General features: G+C 59.2%; 1 protein-coding gene across 1 annotated transcript in view; it reads left to right on the top strand.

The window, feature by feature from the left end:
• Positions 1–24,820, top strand: part of esr2a (estrogen receptor 2a) — a 450,714-nt gene that overhangs the window by 200,883 nt on the left and 225,011 nt on the right. The window contains exon 4 of the mRNA XM_086004166.1: positions 23,597–23,902. Within this exon, the coding sequence (XP_085860292.1) occupies positions 23,597–23,902 (306 nt within the window). The remainder of the gene's footprint in view (positions 1–23,596; positions 23,903–24,820) is intronic.

Raw genomic sequence — 24,820 nt, 5'->3', positions numbered from 1 at the left:
GCGGGGGGTGTCTGGACGGAGAGAGCCGGGGGGTGTCTGGACGGAGAGTGGGGGGGTGTCTGGACGGAGAGGCGAGGGGGTGTCTGGACAGAGAGTGGGGGCTGTCTGGACGGAGAGCGAGGGGGTGTCTGGACGGAGAGCGGGGGGGATGTCTGGACGGAGAGCGGGGGGGTCACTGGACGGAGAGCGGGGGGTGTCTGGACGGAGAGTGGGGGGGGTCTGGACGGAGAGCGGGGGTTGTCTGGACGGAGAGCGGGGGGTGTCTGGACGGAGAGCGGGGGGAGTCTGGACGGAGAGCGGGGGGTGTCTGGACGGAGAGTGGGGGGAGGGGAGTCTGGAAGGAGAGCGAGGGGAGTCTGGACGGAGAGCGGGGGTGTCTGGACGGAGAGCGAGGGGAGTCTGGACGGAGAGTGGGGGAGGGGAGTCTGGAAGGAGAGCGAGGGGAGTCTGGACGGAGAGGGGGGGGGTGTCTGGACGGAGCGTGCGGGGGAGTCTGGACGGAGAGCGGGGGGGAGTCTGGACGGAGAGCGGGGGGAGTCTGACAGAGAGCGGGGGGAGTCCTGGACGGAGAGCGAGGGGAGTCTGGACGGATAGTGGGGGGTGTCTGGACGGAGAGCGGGGGGTGTCTGGACGGAGAGTGAGGGGGGTGTCTGGACGGAGAGTGAGGGGAGTCTGGACGGAGAGCGGGGGGTGTCTGGACGGAGAGCGGGGCGGTGTCTGGACGGAGAGCGAGGGGAGTCTGGACGGAGAGTGGGGGGGAGTCTGGACGGAGAGCGGGGGGTGTCTGGACGGAGAGCGGGGGGGTGTCTGGACGGAGAGCGAGGGGAGTCTGGACGGAGAGCGGAGGGTGTCAGGACGGAGAGCGAGGGGAGTCTGGACGGAGAGCGGGGGGGTGTCTGGACGGAGAGCGGGGGGGGTGTCTGGACGGAGAGCGGGGGGGTGTCTGGACGGAGAGCGGGGGGGTGTCTGGATGGAGAGCGAGGGGAGTCTGGACGGAGAGTGGGGGGAGTGTCTGGACGGAGAGCGAGGGGGGTGTCTGGATGGAGAGCGGGGGGGTGCCTGGATGGAGAGCGGGGGGTGTCTGGACGGAGGAGAGCCGGGGGGGTGTCTGGACGGAGAGTGGGGGGGGTGTCTGGACGGAGAGCGAGGGGGTGTCTGGACAGAGAGTGGGGGGTGTCTGGACGGAGAGCGAGAGGGTGTCTGGACGGAGAGTGGGGGGGTGTTTGGACGGAGAGTGGGGGGGGTCTGGACGGAGAGCGGGGGGGTGTCTGGACGGAGAGTGGGGGGGGGTGTCTGGACGGAGAGAGGGGGGGGTGTCTGGACGGAGAGCGGGGGGAGTCTGGACGGAGAGCGGGGGGGAGTCTGGACGGAGAGCAAGGGGGTGTCTGGACGGAGAGTTGGGGGGAGTCTGAACGGAGAGTTGGGGGGAGTCTGGACGGAGAGCGAGGGGTTTCTGGACGGAGAGTTGGGGGGAGTCTGGACGGAGAGCGAGGGGTATCTGGACGGAGAGTTGGGGGGAGTCTGGACAGAGAGCGGGAGGGAGTCTGGACGGAGAGTTGGGGGGAGTCTGGACGGAGAGCAGGGGGCGTCTGGACGGAGAGTTGGGGGGGAGTCTGGACGGAGAGCGGGGGGAGTCTGGACGGAGAGCGGGGGGGAGTCTGGACGGAGAGCGGGGGGAGTCTGGACGGAGAGCGGGGGGAGTCTGGACGAAGAGCGGGGGGTGTCTGGACGGAGAGCGGGGGGAGACTGGACGGAAAGTTGGGGGGGAGTCTGGACGGAGAGCGGGGGCTGCCTGGACGGAGAGCAGGGGGGAGTCTCGACGGAGAGCGGGGGGAGTCTGGACGAAGAGCGAGGGGAGTCTGGACGGAAAGTTGGGGGGAGTCTGGACGGGGAGCACGGGGTGTCTGGACGGAGAGCGGGGGGTGTCTGGACGAAGAGCGGGGGGCTGTCTGGACGGGATGTTGGGGGGAGTCTGGACGGGGAGCATGGGGTGGTCTGGACGGATAGTTTGGGGGAGTCTGGACGGAGAGCGGGGGGAGTCTGGACGGAAAGTTGGGGGGAGTCTGGACGGAGAGCAGGGGGTGTTTGGACGGAGAGCGGGGGGAGTCTGGACGAAGAGCGGGGGGAGTCTGGACGGAGAGTGGGGGGGAGTCTGGACGGAGAGTGGGGGGGAGTCTGGACGAAGAGCGGGGGGGAGTCTGGACGGAGAGTGGGGGGGAGTGTGGACGGAGAGCAGGGGGAGTCTGGACGGAGAGCGGGGTGAGTCTGGACGGAGAGTGGGGGGTAGTCTGGACGGTGAGCAGGGGGTGTCTGGACGGAGAGCGGGGGGTGTCTGGACGAAGAGCGGGGGGGGAGTCTGGACGGAGAGCGGGGGGGGGTGTCTGGACGGAGAGCGGGGGCGGTGTCTGGACGGAGAGTGGAGGGAGTCTGGATGGAGGGGGGGGGTGTCTGGACGAAGAGCGGGGGGGGGAGTCTGGACGGAGAGCGGGGGGGTTGTCTGGACGGAGAGTGGGGGGGTGTCTGGATGGAGAGCGGGTGGGTGTCTGGGACGGAGAGCGAGGGGAGTCTGGACGGAGAGCGAGGGGAGTCTGGACGGAGAGCGAGGGGGGTGCCTGGATGGAGAGCAGGACGGGTGTCTGGACGGAGAGCGGGGGGGTGTCTGGACGGAGAGCAGGTGGGTGTCTGGACGGGAGAGCGAGGGGGTGTCTGGATGGAGAGCAGGGGGGTGTCTGTATGGAGAGCCAGGTGTGTCTGGATGGAGAGCGAGGGGGTGTCTGGACGGAGAGCGGGGGGGTGTCTGGATGGAGAGCGAGTGGGTTTCCTGGACGGAGAGCAGGGGGGTGTCTGGACGGAGAGCAGGGGGGGTGTCTGGACGGAGAGCGGGGGGTGTCTGGACGGAGAGCGGGGGGTGTCTGGACGGAGAGCGGGGGGAGTCTGGACGGAGAGCAGGGGGCTGTCTGGACGGAGAGCGGGGGGGTGTCTGAACGGAGAGCGGGGGGGTGTCTGGACGGAGAGTGGGGGGGTGTCTGGATGGAGAGCGAGGGGAGTCTGGACGGAGAGTGGGGGGAGTCTGGATGGAGAGCGGGTGGGTGTCTGGACGGAGAGCAAGGGGAGTCTGGACGGAGAGCGAGGGGGTGTCTGGATGGAGAGCAGGGCGGGAGTCTGGACGGAGAGCAGGGGGGTGTCTGGACGGAGAGCAGGGGGGTGTCTGGACGGAGAGCGAGGGGGTGTCTGAATGGAGAGCAGGGGGGTGTCTGGACGGAGAGCAGGGGGGGTGTCTGGACGGAGAGCGAGGTGTGTCTGGATGGAGAGCGAGGGGGTGTCTGGACGGAGAGCGGTGGGGGGTGTCTGGATGGAGAGCGAGTGGGGTGTCTGGACGGAGAGTGAGGGGTGTCTGGACGGAGAGTGGGGGGGGTGTCTGGACGGAGAGTGGGGGGCGTCTGGACGGAGAGCGGGGGGGTTGTCTGGACGGAGAGCGGGGGGAGTCTGGACGGAGAGCGGGGGGAGTCTGGACGAAGAGCGGGGGGTGTCTGGACGGAGAGCGGGGGGAGACTGGACGGAAAGTTGGGGGGAGTCTGGACGGAGAGCGGGGGCTGCCTGGACGGAGAGCAGGGGGGAGTCTCGACGGAGAGCGGGGGGAGTCTGGACGAAGAGCGGTGGGGGAGTCTGGACGGAAAGAGTTTGGGGGGAGTCTGGACGGAGAGCGGGGGGCGGTGTCTGGACGGAGAGTGGAGGGAGTCTGGATGGAGGGGGGGGGTGTCTGGACGAAGAGGCGGGGGGGGGGAGTCTGGACGGAGAGCGGGGGGTTGTCTGGACGGAGAGTGGGGGGGAGTCTGGATGGAGAGCGGGTGGGTGTCTGGACGGAGAGCGAGGGGGAGTCTGGACGGAGAGCGAGGGGAGTCTGGACGGAGAGCGAGGGGGTGCCTGGATGGAGAGCAGACGGGTGTCTGGTCGGAGAGCGGAGGGGGGGTGTCTGGACGGAGAGCAGGGGGGGTGTCTGGACGGAGAGCGAAGGGGTGTCTGGATGGAGAGCAGGGGGGTGTCTGTATGGGAGAGCGAGGTGTGTCTGGATGGAGAGCGATGGGGGTGTCTGGACGGAGAGCGGGGGGTGTCTGGATGGAGAGCGAGTGGGTATCTGGACGGAGAGCGGGTTAAGCGGGGGTGTCTGGACGGAGAGCAGGGGGGGTGTCTGGCGGGAGAGCGGGGGGTGTCAGGACGGAGAGCGGGGGGGTGTCTGGACGGAGAGCGGGTGGGGAGTGGGCGGGGGGTGTCTGGACGGAGAGCGGGGGTGTCTGGACGGAGAGCGGGGGAGTCTGGACGGAGAGCAGGGGGCTGTCTGGGACGGAGAGCGGGGGGGTGTCTGAACGGGGAGAGCGGGGGGGGGTGTCTGGACGGAGAGTGGGGGATGTCTGGATGGAGAGCGAGGGGGAGTCTGGATGGAGAGTGGGTGGGAGTCTGGATGGAGAGCGGGTGGGTGTCTGGGACGGAGAGCAAGGGGAGTCTGGACGGAGAGCGTGGGGTGTCTGGATGGAGAGCAGGGCGGGTGTCTGGACGGGAGAGCAGGGGGGGTGTCTGGACGGATAGCAGGGGGGTGTCTGGACGGAGGAGCGAGGGGGGGTGTCTGGATGGAGAGCGGGGGGGTTGTCTGGACGGAGAGGCAGGGGGGTGTCTGGACGGAGAAGCGAGGTGTGTCTGGTATGGGAGAGCGAGGGGGTGTCCTGGACGGAGAGCGGGGGGGGTTGTTCTGGATGGAGAGTCTGGACGGAGAGCGGGGGGTGTCTCTGGACGGAGAGCGGGGGGAGTCTGGACGGAGAGCGGGGGGAGTCTGGACGGAGAGCGGGGGGTGTCTGGACGGAGAGCGGGGGGGTGTCTGGACGGAGAGCGGGGGGTGTCTGGACGGAGAGCGAGGGGTGTCTGGACGGAGAGCGAGGGGAGTCTGGACAGAGAGCGAGGGGAGTCTGGACGGAGAGCGAGGGGTGCCTGGACAGAGAGCGGGGGGTGTCTGGACGGAGAGCGGGGGGGTGTCTGGACGGAGAGCGAGTGGGTGTCTGGACGGAGAGCGAGGGGAGTCTGGACGGAGAGCAATGGGGTGTCTGGCCGGAGAGCAGGGGGGAGTCTGGACAGAGAGCGGGGGGGTGTCTGGACGAAGAGCGGGGGGGAGCCTGGACGGAGAGCGGGGGGTGTCTGGACGGAGAGCGAGGGGAGTCTGGACGGAGAGTGGGGGGAGGGGAGTCTGGAAGGAGAGCGAGGGGAGTCTGGACGGAGAGCGGGGGGTGTCTGGACGGAGAGTGGGGGGAGGGGAGTCTGGAAGGAGAGCGAGGGGAGTCTGGACGGAGAGCGGGGGTGTCTGGACGGAGAGCGAGGGGAGTCTGGACGGAGAGTGGGGGAGGGGAGTCTGGAAGGAGAGCGAGGGGAGTCTGGACGGAGAGGGGGGGGGGTGTCTGGACGGAGAGTGCGGGGGAGTCTGGACGGAGAGCGGGGGGAGTCTGGACGGAGAGCGGGGGGAGTCTGGACGGAGAGCGGGGGTAGTCTGGACGGAGAGCGGGGGGAGTCTGGACGGAGAGCGGGGGGAGTCTGGACGGAGAGCGAGGGGAGTCTGGACGGATAGTGGGGGGTGTCTGGACGGAGAGCGGGGGGTGTCTGGACGGAGAGCGAGGGGAGTCTGGACGGAGAGCGGGGGGTGTCTGGACGGAGAGCGGGCGGTGTCTGGACGGAGAGCGAGGGGAGTCTGGACGGAGAGTGGGGGGGAGTCTGGACGGAGAGCGGGGGGTGTCTGGACAGAGAGCGGGGGGTGTCTGGACGGAGAGCGAGGGGGTGTCTGGACGGAGAGTGGGGGGGTGTTTGGACGGAGAGTGGGGGGGGGTCTGGACGGAGAGCGGGGGGGTGTCTGGACGGAGAGTGGGGGGGGTGTCTGGACGGAGAGTGGGCGGCTGTCTGGACGGAGAGCGGGGGGAGTCTGGACGGAGAGCGGGGGGAGTCTGGACGGAGAGCGAGGGGGTGTCTGGACGGAGAGTTGGGGGGAGTCTGGACGGAGAGTTGGGGGGCGTCTGGACGGAGAGCGAGGGGTTTCTGGACGGAGAGTTGGGGGGAGTCTGGACGGAGAGCGAGGGGTGTCTGGACGGAGAGTTGGGGGGGAGTCTGGACGGAGAGCGGGGGGAGTCTGGACGGAGAGCGGGGGGAGTCTGGACGAAGAGCGGGGGGTGTCTGGACGGAGAGCGGGGGGAGCCTGGAAGGAAAGTTGGGGGGAGTCTGGACGGAGAGCGGGGGCTGCCTGGACGGAGAGTGGGGGGGAGTCTCGACGGAGAGCGGGGGGAGTCTGGACGAAGAGCGGGGGGAGTCTGGACGGAAAGTTGGGGGGAGTCTGGACGGGGAGCACGGGGTGTCTGGACGGAGAGCGGGGGGTGTCTGGTCGAAGAGCGGGGGGCTGTCTGGACGGAAAGTTGGGGGGAGTCTGGACGGGGAGCACGGGGTGTCTGGACGGATAGTTGGGGGGAGTCTGGACGGAGAGTTGGGGGGGAGTCTGGACGGAGAGCGGGGGGAGTCTGGACGGAGAGCGGGGGGAGTCTGGACGGAGAGCGGGGGGAGTCTGGACGGAGAGCGGGGGGAGTCTGGACGGCGAGCGGGGGGTGTCTGGACGGAGAGTGGGCGGGGTGTCTGGACGGAGAGCGAGGGGGTGTCTGGACGGAGAGTGGGGGGGTGTCTGGACGGAGAGCGGGGGGAGTCTGGACGGAGAGCGGGGGGTGTCTGGACGGAGAGCGAGGGGAGTCTGGACGGAGAGTGGGGGGAGGGGAGTCTGGAAGGAGAGCGAGGGGAGTCTGGACGGAGAGCGGGGGGTGTCTGGACGGAGAGTGGGGGGAGGGGAGTCTGGAAGGAGAGCGAGGGGAGTCTGGACGGAGAGCGGGGGTGTCTGGACGGAGAGCGAGGGGAGTCTGGACGGAGAGTGGGGGAGGGGAGTCTGGAAGGAGAGCGAGGGGAGTCTGGACGGAGAGGGGGGGGTGTCTGGACGGAGAGTGCGGGGGAGTCTGGACGGAGAGCGGGGGGAGTCTGGACGGAGAGCGGGGGGAGTCTGGACGGAGAGCGGGGGGAGTCTGGACGGAGAGCGGGGGGAGTCTGGACGGAGAGCGGGGGGAGTCTGGACGGAGAGCGGGGGGAGTCTGGACGGAGAGCGAGGGGAGTCTGGACGGATAGTGGGGGGTGTCTGGACGGAGAGCGGGGGGTGTCTGGACGGAGAGCGAGGGGAGTCTGGACGGAGAGCGGGGGGTGTCTGGACGGAGAGCGGGCGGTGTCTGGACGGAGAGTGAGGGGAGTCTGGACGGAGAGTGGGGGGGAGTCTGGACGGAGAGCGGGGGGTGTCTGGACGGAGAGCGGGGGGTGTCTGGACGGAGAGCGAGGGGAGTCTGGACGGAGAGCGGAGGGTGTCAGGACGGAGAGCGAGGGGAGTCTGGACGGAGAGCGGGGGGTGTCTGGACGGAGAGCGGGGGGGTGTCTGGACGGAGAGCGGGGGGGTGTCTGGACGGAGAGCGGGGGGGTGTCTGGACGGAGAGCGGGGGGGTGTCTGGACGGAGAGCGGGGGGTGTCTGGATGGAGAGCGGGGGGAGTCTGGACGGAGAGTGGGGGGAGTGTCTGGACGGAGAGCGAGGGTGTGTCTGGATGGAGAGCGGGGGGGTGCCTGGATGGAGAGCGGGGGGTGTCTGGACGGAGAGAGCCGGGGGGTGTCTGGACGGAGAGTGGGGGGGTGTCTGGACGGAGAGCGAGGGGGTGTCTGGACAGAGAGTGGGGGGTGTCTGGACGGAGAGCGAGGGGGTGTCTGGACGGAGAGTGGGGGGGTGTTTGGACGGAGAGTGGGGGGGGTCTGGACGGAGAGCGGGGGGGTGTCTGGACGGAGAGTGGGGGGGGTGTCTGGACGGAGAGAGGGGGGGTGTCTGGACGGAGAGCGGGGGGAGTCTGGACGGAGAGCGGGGGGAGTCTGGACGGAGAGCGGGGGGAGTCTGGACGGAGAGCGGGGGGAGTCTGGACGGAGAGCGGGGGGAGTCTGGACGGAGAGCGGGGGGAGTCTGGACGGAGAGCGGGGGGAGTCTGGACGGAGAGCGGGGGGAGTCTGGACGGAGAGCGAGGGGAGTCTGGACGGATAGTGGGGGGTGTCTGGACGGAGAGCGGGGGGTGTCTGGACGGAGAGCGAGGGGAGTCTGGACGGAGAGCGGGGGGTGTCTGGACGGAGAGCGGGCGGTGTCTGGACGGAGAGTGAGGGGAGTCTGGACGGAGAGTGGGGGGGAGTCTGGACGGAGAGCGGGGGGTGTCTGGACGGAGAGCGGGGGGTGTCTGGACGGAGAGCGAGGGGAGTCTGGACGGAGAGCGGAGGGTGTCAGGACGGAGAGCGAGGGGAGTCTGGACGGAGAGCGGGGGGTGTCTGGACGGAGAGCGGGGGGGTGTCTGGACGGAGAGCGGGGGGGTGTCTGGACGGAGAGCGGGGGGGTGTCTGGACGGAGAGCGGGGGGGTGTCTGGACGGAGAGCGGGGGGTGTCTGGATGGAGAGCGGGGGGAGTCTGGACGGAGAGTGGGGGGAGTGTCTGGACGGAGAGCGAGGGTGTGTCTGGATGGAGAGCGGGGGGGTGCCTGGATGGAGAGCGGGGGGTGTCTGGACGGAGAGAGCCGGGGGGTGTCTGGACGGAGAGTGGGGGGGTGTCTGGACGGAGAGCGAGGGGGTGTCTGGACAGAGAGTGGGGGGTGTCTGGACGGAGAGCGAGGGGGTGTCTGGACGGAGAGTGGGGGGGTGTTTGGACGGAGAGTGGGGGGGGTCTGGACGGAGAGCGGGGGGGTGTCTGGACGGAGAGTGGGGGGGGTGTCTGGACGGAGAGAGGGGGGGTGTCTGGACGGAGAGCGGGGGGAGTCTGGACGGAGAGCGGGGGGAGTCTGGACGGAGAGCGAGGGGGTGTCTGGACGGAGAGTTGGGGGGAGTCTGGACGGAGAGTTGGGGGGAGTCTGGACGGAGAGCGAGGGGTTTCTGGACGGAGAGTTGGGGGGAGTCTGGACGGAGAGCGAGGGGTGTCTGGACGGAGAGTTGGGGGGAGTCTGGACAGAGAGCGGGGGGAGTCTGGACGGAGAGTTGGGGGGAGTCTGGACGGAGAGCGGGGGGAGTCTGGACGGAGAGTTGGGGGGGAGTCTGGACGGAGAGCGGGGGGAGTCTGGACGGAGAGCGGGTGGGTGTCTGGACGGAGAGCAAGTGGAGTCTGGACGGAGAGCGAGGGGGTGTCTGGATGGAGAGCAGGGCGGGTGTCTGGACGGAGAGCAGGGGGGTGTCTGGACGGAGAGCAGGGGGGTGTCTGGACGGAGAGCGAGGGGGTGTCTGGATGGAGAGCAGGGGGGTGTCTGGACGGAGAGCGAGGTGTGTCTGGATGGAGAGCGAGGGGGTGTCTGGACGGAGAGCGGGGGGGGTGTCTGGATGGAGAGCGAGTGGGTGTCTGGACGGAGAGTGAGGGGTGTCTGGACGGAGAGTGGGGGGGTGTCTGGACGGAGAGTGGGGGGCGTCTGGACGGAGAGCGGGGGGTTGTCTGGACGGAGAGCGGGGGGGGTCTCTGGACGGAGAGCGGGGGGAGTCTGGACGGAGAGCGGGGGGTGTCTGGACGGAGAGCGGGGGGGTGTCTGGACGGAGAGCGGGGGGTGTCTGGACGGAGAGCGAGGGGTGTCTGGACAGAGAGCGGGGGGTGTCTGGACGGAGAGCGAGGGGAGTCTGGACAGAGAGCGAGGGGAGTCTGGACGGAGAGCGAGGGGTGCCTGGACAGAGAGCGGGGGGTGTCTGGACGGAGAGCGGGGGGGTGTCTGGACGGAGAGCGAGTGGGTGTCTGGACGGAGAGCGAGGGGAGTCTGGACGGAGAGCAATGGGGTGTCTGGCCGGAGAGCAGGGGGGAGTCTGGACGGAGAGCGGGGGGGTGTCTGGACGAAGAGCGGGGGGGAGCCTGGACGGAGAGCGGGGGGTGTCTGGACGGAGAGCGAGGGGAGTCTGGACGGAGAGTGGGGGGAGGGGAGTCTGGAAGGAGTGCGAGGGGAGTCTGGACGGAGAGCGGGGGGTGTCTGGACGGAGAGTGGGGGGAGGGGAGTCTGGAAGGAGCGCGAGGGGAGTCTGGACGGAGAGCGGGGGTGTCTGGACGGAGAGCGAGGGGAGTCTGGACGGAGAGTGGGGGAGGGGAGTCTGGAAGGAGAGCGAGGGGAGTCTGGACGGAGAGGGGGGGTGTCTGGACGGAGAGTGCGGGGGAGTCTGGACGGAGAGCGGGGGGAGTCTGGACGGAGAGCGGGGGGAGTCTGGACGGAGAGCGGGGGGAGTCTGGACGGAGAGCGGGGGGAGTCTGGACGGAGAGCGAGGGGAGTCTGGACGGATAGCGGGGGTTGTCTGGACGGAGAGCGGGGGGTGTCTGGACGGAGAGCGGGGGGTGTCTGTATGGAGAGCGAGGTGTGTCTGGATGGAGAGCGGGGGGGTGTCTGGACGGAGAGCGGGGGGGTGTCTGGATGGAGAGCGAGTGGGTGTCTGGACGGAGAGCAGGGGGGTGTCTGGACGGAGAGCAGGGGGGTGTCTGGACGGAGAGCGGGGGGTGTCTGGACGGAGAGCGGGGGGTGTCTGGACGGAGAGCGGGGGGAGTCTGGACGGAGAGCAGGGGGCTGTCTGGATGGAGAGCGGGGGGGTGTCTGAACGGAGAGCGGGGGGGTGTCTGGACGGAGAGTGGGGGGTGTCTGGATGGAGAGCGAGGGGAGTCTGGACGGAGAGTGGGGGGAGTCTGGATGGAGAGCGGGTGGGTGTCTGGACGGAGAGCAAGGGGAGTCTGGACGGAGAGCGAGGGGGTGTCTGGATGGAGAGCAGGGCGGGTGTCTGGACGGAGAGCAGGGGGGTGTCTGGACGGAGAGCAGGGGGGTGTCTGGACAGAGAGCGAGGGGGTGTCTGGATGGAGAGCAGGGGGGTGTCTGGACGGAGAGCAGGGGGGTGTCTGGACGGAGAGCGAGGTGTGTCTGGATGGAGAGCGAGGGGGTGTCTGGACGGAGAGCGGGGGGGTGTCTGGATGGAGAGCGAGTGGGTGTCTGGACGGAGAGTGAGGGGTGTCTGGACGGAGAGTGGGGGGGTGTCTGGACGGAGAGTGGGGGGCGTCTGGACGGAGAGCGGGGGGTTGTCTGGACGGAGAGCGGGGGGGGTCTCTGGACGGAGAGCGGGGGGAGTCTGGACGGAGAGCGGGGGGTGATCTTTTTTTTCCCCACACTTAGACACGACAAACACGTACCACTCTTTAACCTATCATAGAAAAAGATAAAACTTCACATGAAATCCTTATATATTTCGACCTGGAATATCCAAGGTCTACGCTCTTCACTGCGAGAAGTGAAGAGTAGGACCCCAGAGTTCATAGAGGAAACTAAAGATCTAGATATTATCATTTTACAGGAAACCTGGTATAAAGGAAAAGGACACACCGGCTGTCCCCAAGGGTACACTGAGCTAGTGGTCCCCTCCAATAAATTACCAAGTGTAACCCAAGGCAGAGACTCCGGAGGCATACTGATCTGGTTTAAAACAGAACTTAAGAATTACATCAAATTTATAAAAAAGGGCGAAAACCATATGTGGCTCAAACTTGAGAGGGAGATTATCTCAAACACCCAAGATGTTTACATTTGCGCACTTTATATCCCTCCAATCGATTCCCCGTACTACAAAGAGGACACCTTCTCCAACATGGAGGGGGAAATTATCCAATACCAGGCCCAGGGGAACGTGTTGATCTGTGGGGACCTCAATTCAAGAACGGGCGAAGAACCAGACTTCACCAATAATCAGGGAAACAATTACGTATTCGGGAATAACCACTTTGACATCCCTTCCCTTCCATACAGGCATAACTGCGACAAGCAGTCAAATACCAACGGTAAACAGCTACTACAGCTCTGTCGAAACCTGGGTCTGTACATTGTCAATGGTAGGTTCATAGGAGACCTCCTAGGAAGATCGACCTACTGCTCACCTCTTGGCTGCAGCACAGTAGACTATATGATTACAGACTTGGACCCATCCTCTTTCAGAGCATTCACAGTCAAACCACAAACAACACTGTCAGATCACAGTCAAATTACTATGTTTCTCAAAAAGACAGAAACAAACAACATAGAAACACAACCCAGTAAACTGTACAACACCAAAAAATCGTACAGATGGGCCAAAAACGACACGGAAAAATACCAGAAAACAATTAGCAATGCATCAACTCAAGCTCTCTTAGACACCTTTCTGGATAACATATACACTCACAATAAAGAAGGCGTAAACCGGGCAGTTAGTAAACTAAACAATATTTTTGATAATTTGGCAACAAATGCAAACTTGAAAGCTTGCAAGAACAAACCCAAAACAAAAAACTATGAAAAATGGTTTGACCATGATTGCCATAACATGAGGAAAAAACTTAGAAAACTATCAAACCAAAAACACAGACATCCAGAAAACGAGGAATTACGCCTTACTTATTGTCAGACGCTAACACAATACAGAAACACACTCAGGACCAAAAAAGAGCAATTTATTAAGAATACACTCAGCTCCATGGAGGAATCCATTGAGTCGAATTGTTTCTGGGACAACTTGAAAACACTACACAAAAAACAACACGACGATTTGTCCATTCAAAATGGGGACACATGGGTAAACCACTTTGAAAAATTATACCAGAAAAACACACTAGGACCAGAGCAACACCAAATACGCAAAAAACTTGAAAAGCTTGAAATGGCCATAAAAGATAACCAAAACCCGCTAGACGCCATAATAACAGAAAAAGAACTTCTTGAAAAACTCAAGGACCTGCGACCAGGAAAAGCTTGCGGGACAGACGGCATACTAAACGAGATGATTAAACACGCAGACGACAAACTGAAACTGGCTATCCTAAAACTCTTCAACTTGGTTCTGAGTGTCGGTTATTTCCCTGACATCTGGAACAAAGGACTCATAACACCCATATACAAAAGTGGGGACAAAATCGACCCAAACAACTATCGAGGCATCTGTGTAAACAGTAACCTGGGGAAGGTATTCTGTAGCATCATAAACAAAAGACTTATAAACTTCCTTGAAGAGCACAATGTCTTGAGTAAAAGCCAAATTGGATTCCTGCCAAACTATAGAACATCCGATCATATCTTCACCCTACAGACCCTAATTGACAAACACGTTCACCATAACAAAAGCAAAATCTACGCATGCTTTGTAGATTTCCAGAAGGCTTTCGACTCCATCTGGCATGACGGTTTATTCCTGAAACTTATCGAAAGCGGGGTAGGAGGTAAAACATATGATGTAATTAAATCAATGTATACAAACAATAAATGTGCAGTTAAAATTGGAGACAAACAAACAAAATACTTCCCACAGGGGCGGGGGGTGACGCAGGGCTCGCCAATCTCACCGACACTCTTTAATATTTACATTAATGGATTGGCAAAACTACTTGAACAATCTACAGCACCCGGCCTCACCCTATATGAATCCAAGGTTAAATTCCTCCTCTATGCCGACGACCTGGTTCTGCTGTCACCAACTAAGGAGGGTCTACAGCAGAACCTGGACCTGCTGGAGTCGTACTGCCAGACTTGGGCCCTGACAATAAATCCCCAAAAAACCAAAGTCCTTGTGTTCCAGCAAAGATCCAAACAACATGGACCCACAATAAATTTCACAGTAGGAACAACCAAAATTGAACAAACCACTCACTACACATACTTGGGCTTAAAAATCAGTTCTACGGGAAACTTCAAACTGGCTGTGAATGAACTGAAAGAGAAAGCAAGAAGGGCTTTCTATGCCATCAAAAAAATCAATCCAAATAGAAATCCCAATTAGCATTTGGCTCAAAATTTTCAAATCAGTAATTGAACCAGTTGCACTCTATGGCAGTGAGGTCTGGGGACCACTAACACAACAAGATTTTGCAAAATGGGACAAACACCCAATTGAGATCCTACATGCGGAATTCTGTAAAAGTATCCTCCGGACTCAAAGGAAAACAGTAAACAACGCATGCAGGGCGGAACTAGGCCAATACCCATTAATAATCACTATCCAAAAAAGAGCCACCAAATTTTGGAATCACCTACAAATGAGCAACCCCCAATGCTATCACTACGACGCCCTGAAATGCCAAGAGCTGACCATAAAGAAGAATACCCTCAGTCAACTAGTCCTGGGACTCAGTGAAGTAACTACTAACAATACTAACAATAACCAGCCCCAGGACAGTGACAGGGTAACACAAAGAATTCGACCCAACACAATCGTCGCTAAGCAAAAGGAAAAATATCTGACATATTGGGCAGAAACAACAAAAACCCAAAGCAAACTCAATTGCTACTTGGCCCTAAACAGACAATACAACATAGCTGATTACCTGACCATGGTAAAGGATAACAAACTGAGAAGAACCTTGACAAGGTACAGACTTAGCAAACATAGCCTAGCAATCGAAAAAGGCAGACACAGGCAGACCAGGCTGCCAAGAGAGGACAGGATATGCTCTCACTGCAGTCAGGGAGTGGTGGAGACAGAGATGCACTTCCTCACAGCTTGTGGAAAATATCAGGGCATCAGGGAGAATTTCTACCAAAAATTCTCACAAATATGCCCTGATTTCAGAAATCTGAATGACAACCAAAAACTCCCATTCCTACTGGGAGAGGAGAGAAGCTGTATAACACTGGCGGCACACTATGTTACAGCTTGCCATGGACAGAGGGACAACCAGTAAACTAAGAAAAGAATATATATAAACAATGCGAATGTATATTTATACACTCAGGGATATACCTGTTTATACAATGTATGAATAGAACTGCGTTTATGTGCTAAACCATAAATGTATTTTGATGCTTTGGCAACATAAGATGTAACTTATCATGCCAATAAAGCGATTTGAATTGTGAATTGTGAATTGTCTGGACGGAGAGCGGGGGGGTGTCTGGACGGAGAGCGGGGGGAGTCTGGACGGAGAGCGGGGGGAGTGTCTGGACGGAGAGCGAGGGGTGTCTGGACGGATAGTGGGGGGGCGTCTGGACAGAGAGAGGGGGAGTGTCTGGATGGAGAACGAGGGGAGTCTGGACGGAGAGCAAGGGGTGTCTGGACGGAGAGCGGGGGGAGTGTCTGGACGGAGAGCGGGGGGTGTCTGGACGGAGAGTGAGGGGAGTCTGGACGGAGAGCAAGGGGTGTCTGGACGGAGAGTGCGGGGGAGTCTGGACGGAGAGCGGGGGGAGTCTGGATGGAGAGCGGGGGGAGTCTGGACGGAGAGCGGGGGGAGTCTGGACGGAGAGCGAGGGGAGTCTGGACGGAGAGTGGGGGGAGGGGAGTCTGGAAGGAGAGCGAGGGGAGTCTGGACGGAGAGCGGGGGGGGTGTCTGGACGGAGAGTGGGGTGCTGTCTGGATGGAGAGCGGGGGGGTGTCTGGACGGAGAGCGGGTGTGTCTGGACGGAGAGCGAGGGCGTGTCTGGACGGAGAGTGGGGGGGTGTCTGGACGGAGAGCGGGGGGAGTCTGGACGGAGAGCGGGGGGGTGTCTGGACGGAGAGCGGGGGGTGTCTGGACGGAGAGCGGGGGGTGTCTGGACAGAGAGCGGGGGGCGTCTGGACGGAAAGCGGGGGGGAGTCTGGATGGATAGCGGGGGGGAGTCTGGACGGATAGCGGGGGGGGTGTCTGGACGGATAGCAGGGGGGGTGTCTGGACGGAGATCGGGGGGAGTCTGGACGGAGAGCGGGGGGTTGTCTGGACGGAGAGCGGGGGGAGTCTGGCCGGAGAGCGAGGGGTTGTCTGGATGGAGAGCGGGGGGGTTGTCTGGACAGAGAGCGGGGGGGTGTCTGGACGGAGTGCGGGGGGGTGTCTGGACAGAGAGCGGGGGGTGTCTGAACGGAGAGCGGGGGGTGTCTGGATGGAGAGCGAGGGGAGTCTGGACGGAGAGTGGCGGGGGGGTCTGGACGGAGAGCGAGGGGGTGTCTGGACGGAGAGTGGGGGGGGTGTCTGGACGGAGAGCGGGGGGGGGTGTCTGGACGGAGAGTGGGGGGCTGTCTGGATGGAGAGCGGGGGGGGTGTCTGGACGGAGAGCGGGGGGTGTCTGGACGGAGAGCGAGGGGGGTGTCTGGACGGAGAGTGGGGGGGTGTCTGGACGGAGAGCGAGGGGGTGTCTGGATGGAGAGTGGGGGGGTGTCTGGACGGAGAGCGGGGGGGACCTGGACGGAGAATGGGGGGGGTGTCTGGACGGAGAGTCGGGGGGGGTGTCTGGACGGAGAGTGGGGGGGGTGTCTGGACGGAGAGCGGGGGGAGTCTGGACGGAGAGCGGGGGGATGTCTGGACGGAGAGCGGGGGGGGTCACTGGACGGAGAGCGGGGGGAGTCTGGACGGAGAGCGGGGGGTGTCTGGACGGAGAGCGGGGGGATGTCTGGACGGAGAGCGGGGGGGTCACTGGACGGAGAGCGGGGGGTGTCTGGACGGAGAGTGGGGGGGGTCTGGACGGAGAGCAGGGGTTGTCTGGACGGAGAGCGGGGGGGTGTCTGGACGGAGAGCGGGGGGAGTTTCGATGAAGGGCGGGGGGGTGTCTGGACGGAGAGCGAGGGGAGTCTGGACGGAGAGCGAGGGGGTGTCTGGACGGAGAGCGAGGGGTGTCTGGATGGAGAGCGAGGGGTGTCTGGATGGAGAGCGGGGGGAGTCTGGACGGAGAGCGGGGGGAGTGTCTGGACGGAGAGCGAGGGGTGTCTGGACGGAGAGCGAGGGGTGTCTGGACGGATAGTGGGGGGGCGTCTGGACAGAGAGAGGGGGAGTGTCTGGATGGAGAACGAGGGGAGTCTGGACGGAGAGCAAGGGGTGTCTGGACGGAGAGCGGGGGGAGTGTCTGGACGGAGAGCGGGGGGTGTCTGGACGGAGAGTGAGGGGAGTCTGGACGGAGAGCAAGGGGTGTCTGGACGGAGAGTGCGGGGGAGTCTGGACGGGGAGCGGGGGGAGTCTGGATGGAGAGCGGGGGGAGTCTGGACGGAGAGCGGGGGGAGTCTGGACGGAGAGCGAGGGGAGTCTGGACGGAGAGTGGGGGGAGGGGAGTCTGGAAGGAGAGCGAGGGGAGTCTGGACGGAGAGCGGGGGGTGTCTGGACGGAGAGTGGGGGGAGGGGAGTCTGGAAGGAGAGCGAGGGGAGTCTGGACGGAGAGCGGGGGGTGTCTGGACGGAGAGCGAGGGGAGTCTGGACGGAGAGTGGGGGAGGGGAGTCTGGAAGGAGAGCGAGGGGAGTCTGGACGGAGAGGGGGGGTGTCTGGACGGAGAGTGCGGGGGAGTCTGGACGGAGAGCGGGGGGAGTCTGGACGGAGAGCGGGGGGAGTCTGGACGGAGAGCGGGGGGAGTCTGGACGGAGAGCGAGGGGAGTCTGGACGGATAGCGGGGGGTGTCTGGACGGAGAGCGGGGCGTGTCTGGACGGAGAGCGAGGGGAGTCTGGACGGAGAGCGGGGGGTGTCTGGACGGAGAGCGGGGGGTGTCTGGACGGAGAGCGAGGGGAGTCTGGACGGAGAGTGGGGGGGAGTCTGGACGGAGAGCGGGGGCTGTCTGGACGGAGAGCGGGGGGTGTCTGGACGGAGAGCGAGGGGAGTCTGGACGGAGAGCGGAGGGTGTCAGGACGGAGAGCGAGGGGTGTCTGGACGGAGAGCGGGGGGTGTCTGGACGGAGAGCGGGGGGGTGTCTGGACGGAGAGCGAGGGGAGTCTGGACGGAAAGCAGGGGGTGTCTGGACAGAGAGCGGGGGGTGTCTGGACGGAGAGCGAGGGGAGTCTGGACGGAGAGCGGGGGGTGTCTGGATGGAGAGCGGGGGGGTGTCTGGACGGAGAGCGAGGGGAGTCTGGACGGAGAGCGGGGGTGTCTGGACGGAGAGCGGGGGGGTGTCTGGACGGAGAGCGGGGTGTGTCTGGACGGAGAGCGAGGGGAGGGGAGTCTGGACGGAGAGCGAGGGGAGTCTGGACGGAGAGCGAGGGGTGTCTGGATGGAGAGCGGGGGGAGTCTGGACGGAGAGTGGGGGGGAGTCTGGACGGAGAGTGGGGGGGAGTCTGGACGGAGAGTGAGGGGAGTCTGGACAGAAAGTGGGGGGAGTGGGGTCTGGACGGAGAGCGGGGGGTGTCTGGACGGAGAGCGGGGGGAGTCTGGACGGAGAGCGGGGGGTGTCTGGACGGAGAGTGGGGAGTGTCTGGACAGAGAGAGGGGGGGAGTCTGGACAGAGAGCGAGGGGTGCGGGGTCTGGATGGGGGTGCTCTGGTGGAAACAGTAGTTCAAAAACAAGCGAAAGGGAAGAGAGTAGAGCAACAGTCAGAAATTGTACTTTAGGCACTGCAGGTAAAGGGAAAACTTAAAGATGTAAAGTGATTAAATCAGGAGCGAGAAATAAGAACCAAGTGAGTTAAACATTGGAGCTGAAAGACAGGCTAGGCTGTGTGGCCCAAATAAGCGTTCTTTATACAAACGCACGGAGTATAAGGAATAGATGTCGGGGAACATAGGGTCTAATGAAAGGGAGGAACTGATAGAAATCAGTATTTGTAGGGAAATGGTGTTGGGGAAATTGATGGGATTGAGGGCCGATAAATCCCCAGGGCCTGATAATCTACATCCCAGGGTACTTAAGGAAGTGGCCCTGGAAATAGTAGATGCATTGCTGGTCATCTTCCAAAATTCGATGGAATCTGGAACAGTACCCATGGATTGGAGGGTAGCTAATGTTACCCCACTATTCAAAAAAGGTGGTAGAGAAAAAACGGGGAATTATAGACCGGTAAGCCTGACATCGGTAGTGGGGAAAATGCTAGAGTCCATTATAAAAGATGTAATAGCAGAGCACTTGGAAAACAGTGACAGGGTCGGACAAAGTCAACATGGATTTACAAAAGGTAAATCGTGCTTGATTAATCTACTGGAATTTTTTGAGGATGTAACTGGTAAAATAGATAAGGGAGAACCAGTGGATGTGGTGTATTTGGATTTTCAAAAGGCTTTCGATAAGGTCCCGCATCAGTGAGCATGTTATTGGTGAGTAAGTGCCGCTTGATAGCACTGTCAAAGACACCTTCCATCACTTTGCTGATGATTGAGAGTAGACTGATGGGGCGGTAATTGGCCCGATTGGATTTGTCCTGCTTTTTTGGACAGGACATACCTGGGCAGTTTTCCACATAGTCGGATAGATGCCAAAGGAGGCCGATATGGATCATCCCCTCAGCACTTCTGGCTGAAGATGGTTGCAAACGCTTTAGCCTTGTCTTTTGCACTCACGTGCCGGGCTCCACCATCATTGAGGATGGGGACATTCAACGAGCCGCCTCCTCCCATTAGTTGTTTAATTGTCCACACCATTCACGACTGGATGTGGCAGGACTGCAGAGCTTTGACCTGATCCGTTGATTGTGGGATCGCTTAGCCCTGTCTATAGCATGCTGCTTCTGCTTTTAGCATGCACACAGTTCTGTGTTGGAGCTTCCCCAGGTTGGCACCTCAATTTTAGGTACGCCAGACAGAGAAGGAGGACCAGGCAGGAATCCCCAGAGTGCATCTCGCTCACTAACCGGTTCACAGTTCTGGAAACTGGAGGGGGTGATGGCTCCTCTCGGGAGAGCAGCCAGAGCCAAGGCCACGGCACCACGGGTGGCTCAGCTGCACAGCGGGGGAGGAAGAAGAGTGGAAGAGCAATAGTGACAGGGGCTTCATTGGTTAGGGGAACAGATAGGCATTTCTGTGGTCGCAGACGTGACTCCAGGACGGTATGTTGCCTCCATGGTGCCAGGGTCAAGGATGTCACTGAGCGGCTGCAGGACACGACCTGTACAAGCCGGATGGGTTACACCTCAACAGAGCCGGGACCAATATTCTCGTGGGGTGGTTTGCTAGTGCTGTTGGGGAGGGTTTAAACTAGCTTGATGGGGTTGGGCAACAGCATATAGGAGTAGAAAAGTGGAATATAAGGTGCATAAAAGAGTGAGTGTGTTGGATAGTACTAGAGAAGAAAGCTAGAGGCGGAAGTAGTACCATATTGGATAGGAGCAGACTAAGAAAGACTACGAAAAATTCAAAAATGGGTTTAGAATGCATTTACGTAAATGCACAAAGTGTGGTGAATAAGGTTGGTGAGCTACAAGCACAATTAGCCGTGTGGCAATATGATGTTGTGACAATAACGGAAACGTGACTTAAAAACGTTGAGGACTGGCCACTTAATATTCAAGGGTACAAGGTGTTCAGAAAAGATAGGGAAGGAAAAAAGGGAGGTGGGGTGGCAGTGCTGATTAAGGAAGACATTGTAGTGTTGGAAAGGGAGGATGTTCCTGAGGGGACAAGGACAGAATCCAGTTGGTTAGAGTTGAGGAGCAAAAAGGGTATGATCACGCTATTGGGGGTATTCTACAGGCCTCCAAATAGTGAGAGGGAGGTAGAGGACCAATACTGCAGGGAGATTACAGAGATATACAAGAGCTATAGAGTGGTGATATTGGGGGACTTTAATTACCCAAATATCAATTGGGATAATGCTAGGGTAAAGGGAAAGGAGGGGGAGGAATTTCTGAAATGTGTTCAGGAGAATTTGCTTGACCTTATTGTTCTTGGCCCAACTAGGAAGGAGGCATTGCTGGATCTGGTGCTGGGGAATGAGGTGGGCCAGGTCGACCAAGTGTCTGTGGGAGAACACTTGGGTACGAGTGATCATCGTATCATAAGGTTTAGATTAGCAATGGAGAGGAGCAAGAAACAATCTAGAGTGGAACTTCTAAACTGGAATAGGGCTAACTTCAATGGGATGCGAAAGGATCTAGCCAGAGTAAAATGGAACCAAAGGCTGACAGGAAAAACTGTAACGGAACAATGGGAGATCTTTAAGGAGGAGATGTTCCAAGTACAGGCTAGGTACATTCCAACAAGAGGGAAGGGTAAGGGAACCAAAGCAAGGGCTCCTTGGATGACGAGGGAGATAGAGAAGATGATGAAACAAAAAAAGAGGGTGTATGATACATGTCAGGTGAATTCTTCAAGGGAGAACCAGACCAAATACAATAAGTTGAGAGGGGAAGTGAAGATGAAAATAAGATTGGCAAAGAGAGAATGAGAGTAGAATGGCGGTTAACATAAAAGTGAATCCAAAAATCTTCTACCGGCATGTAAACAGTAAGCGGGTAGTAAGAGGCGGGGTGGGGCCTATTAGGGACAAAGAAGGTGATATATGCTTAGAGGCACAGGGCAAGGCTAGAATACTCAATGAGTACTTTGTCTCGGTGTTTACTAAGGAGGTGGATGCTGACAAAATATCAATAGAAGTAGAAAAGGTAGAAGCAATGGAAGGGGTGAAAATTGATAGATAGGATGTATTAGAAAGGCTGGGTATGCTTAGAGTGGATAAGTCGCCTGGTTCAGATGGCTTGCATCCCAGGTTGTTAAGGGAATTGGGGGAGGAGATAGCGGAAGGGCTTGCCATAATTTTCCAATCTTCCCTAGATGCGGGGGAGGTGCCTGAGGATTGGAAAGTGGCAAATGTGACACCATTGTTCAAGAAAGGGTGTAAGGACAATCCTAGTAACTACAGGCCGGTCAGTTTAACATCAGTGGTGGGTAAAGTTTTAGAAACAATAATCAAGGAAAAAATTAATGGGCACTTGGAGAGGTTTAAGCTAATTAAGGAGAGCAAACACGGATTTGTAAAAGGCAGATTGTGTTTGACTAACCTAATTGAATTTTTTGATGAAGTAACAAAGAGGATTGATGACGGGAATGCAATGGATGTTGTCTACATGGATTTTAGGAAGGCGTTTGACAAAGTACCACATAGAAGGCTGGTTAACAAAACTGAGGCTCATGGAATAGGTGGGTCAGTGGCAGCTTGGATACACTCTCGGGAGCCGCAAGCCTACATTTCGTTGTACTGCACTTGTGCACTAACAATGACAATAAAGTTGATTATGATTATGAATTGGCTTAAGGACAGAAAACAGCGAGTCGTGGTAAATGGCTGTTTTTCAGACTGGAGGATGGTAGACAGTGGTGTTCCCCAAGGGTCAGTGCTGGGGCCACTGCTTTTTTTGATATATATAAATGACCTGGATATTGGAATAGAGAGTAGAATTTCTAAATTTGCCGATGACACCAAGCTTGGAGGTGCAGCAAACAGTGATGATGATACCAATCGACTGCAACAGGACATAGAAAGGCTAGCGGAATGGGCAGACAAGTGGCAGATGGAATTTAATACAGAGAAGTGTGAGGTGATGCATTTTGGCAGAAGGAACAGGGAGAGGCATTATACACTTAATGGCACAGTTTTAAAGAGTGTACAGGGACAGAGGGACCTGGGAGTTAATGTGCAGAGGGGACACAGATTTACGGTTTTGGGCAAGAAAAACAGGGGGGATGTGAGGAAAAACTTGTTTACACAGCGAGTGGTGAGGACCTGGAACTCGCTGCCGACGGAAGTGGTGGAAGCGGAGACACTCGATGTTTTCAAGGGGAGACTGGATAGGCACTTGAGGGAAATAAACTTGCAGGGCTACGGGGATAGAGCGGGGGAATGGGACTGACTGGATTGCTCTACAGAGAGCCTGCACAGACTCGATGGGCCAAATGGCTTCCTTCTGTGCCGTTATGACTCTATGCCTGGTGCTGCTCCTGGCATGCTCTTCTACACTCCTTATTGAACCAGGGTTGGTCCCCTGGCTTGATGGTAATGGTAGAGTGAGGGATATGCCGGGCCATGAGGTTACGGATTGTGGTGGAATACAATTCTGCTGCTGCTGATGGCCCACAGCATCTCATGGATGCCCAGTTTTGAGCTGCTAGATCTGTTCTGAATTTATCCCATTTAGCATGGTGGTAGTGCCGCACAACACGATGGCGGGTGTCCTCAGTGTGAAGACAGGATTTTGTCTCCACAGTGACTGTGCGGTGGTCACTGGTACCAATGCTATCATGGACAGATGCATCTGCGACAGGCTTGAGGGGCTCAATGACCTCCTCCTGTTCCTATGAGGGCGGGGTGGGGGGGGGTGGGGACAGGGGGAGGTCTGGATGGAGAGCGGGGGTGGTGGTTCTGGATGGTGAATAGGGGGGAGCTGTAGGGTGGTCTGTAATCCATAGAATGCAAAAGTGACCATGAAGTTTTGGATTGTTGTAAAAATTCAACTGTGTTCACTAATGTTCTTTGGGGAAGGAAACCTGCCGTCCTTACCCGGTCTGGGCCTAGCTGTGACTCCAGTCCCACACCAACGTGGTTGACTCTGAAATACCCTCCGAAGTGGCCTCGCAGGTTACTCAGGTTATATCAAACCCGCTACCAGTGGTTCATGAAGAAGGCCCACCACCACCTTCTCAGGGCGACTAGGCTTGGGCACCAAATGCCGCCCTTGCCAGCGACGCCCACATCCCGAGAATGACTGGTACAAAGTGGTCCTGTGTACAGTGCCTGAAACGTGAGAGATACAATAGATTAATTCACAGAAGTTGCTGCAGTGACTCCTTCTCCTGTCTCTCTGCTTCACTCACTCACTCTCTCTCTCTCTCTCTCTCTCCTCCATTTCGCTGTGGTGCCAGACACGCGGCGAGATCGCTGTAGCTACCGCTTGACACGACAGAACCGCCTCTCCGGCGCACAGGCGCAACATTGGAGCAGAGGGAAGAGGAGCGCTGAGAGCGACACAACCAACATCAGCGACACCTGCCTCAGCCAGCTGGCTCCCGAGAAGCTGCTCAGCTCACTACTGGAGGCCGAGCCCCCCAACGTGTACTCGTTAAATCACCCCAACAAGCCCTACACCGAGGCCTCCATGATGATGTCACTGACCAACCTGGCAGACAGGGAGCTGGTTCACATGATAGCCTGGGCCAAGAAAGTTCCAGGTAATCGCACGGTCCATCCATCCTCATGTTGCTTCATCAATGGGAGTTTCACGCTGGTCCAGTAGGCGGCAGGAGCAGTAATGTGCGGTTGGGACAGTGTAGAGGGAGCTTTACTCTGTATCGAATGGCAAACATTCAAAGATCGCATGGATGAACTACAGAATTTGTTTATCCCTGTTTGGCATAAAAATAAAACAAAAAAGGTGACTCAACCGTGGCTAACAAGGGAAATTAGGGATAGCATAAGATCCAAGGAGAGGACATATAAATTGGCCAGAAAAAGCAGTAAACCTGAGGATTGGGAGCAGTTTAGGATTCAGCAAAGGAGGACAAAGGGATTAATTAAGAGGGGGAAAATAGAGTATGAGAGTAAGCTTTCAGGGAACATAAAAACTGACTGTAAAAGCTTTTATAGATATGTGAAGAGAAAAAGATTGGTGACGTCAAGCGTAGGTCCCTTACAGTCAGAATCAGGGGAATTTATAATGGTGAACAAAGGAATGGAAGTCCAATTAAATACATATTTTGGTTCTGTCTTCACAAAGGAGGACACAAATAACGTCCCAGAGATGTCGGGGAACATAGGGTCTAATGAGAGGGAGGAACTGAATGAAATCAGTATTTGTAGGGAAATGGTGTTAGGGAAATTGACGGGATTGAAGGCCGATAAATCCCCAGGGCCTGATAATCTTCATCCCAGGGTACTTAAGCAACTGGCCCTAGGAATAGTAGATGCATTACTGGTCATCTTCCAAAACTCTATAGACTCTGGAACAGTTCCCATGGATTGGAGGGTAGCTAATGTTACCCCACTGTTCAAAAAAGGTGGTAGAGAGAAAACGGAGAATTATAGACCGGTAAGCCTGACATCGGTAGTGGGGAAAATGCTAGAGTCCATTATAAAAGATGTAATAGCAG

The sequence above is a fragment of the Somniosus microcephalus genome, chromosome 12 (assembly GCF_052327205.1).
Source record: "Somniosus microcephalus isolate GS21.2 chromosome 12, FLI_Smic_1.0, whole genome shotgun sequence".
Lineage (NCBI taxonomy): Eukaryota > Metazoa > Chordata > Chondrichthyes > Squaliformes > Somniosidae > Somniosus > Somniosus microcephalus.
This window is presented reverse-complemented; position numbering and strand designations above follow the sequence as displayed.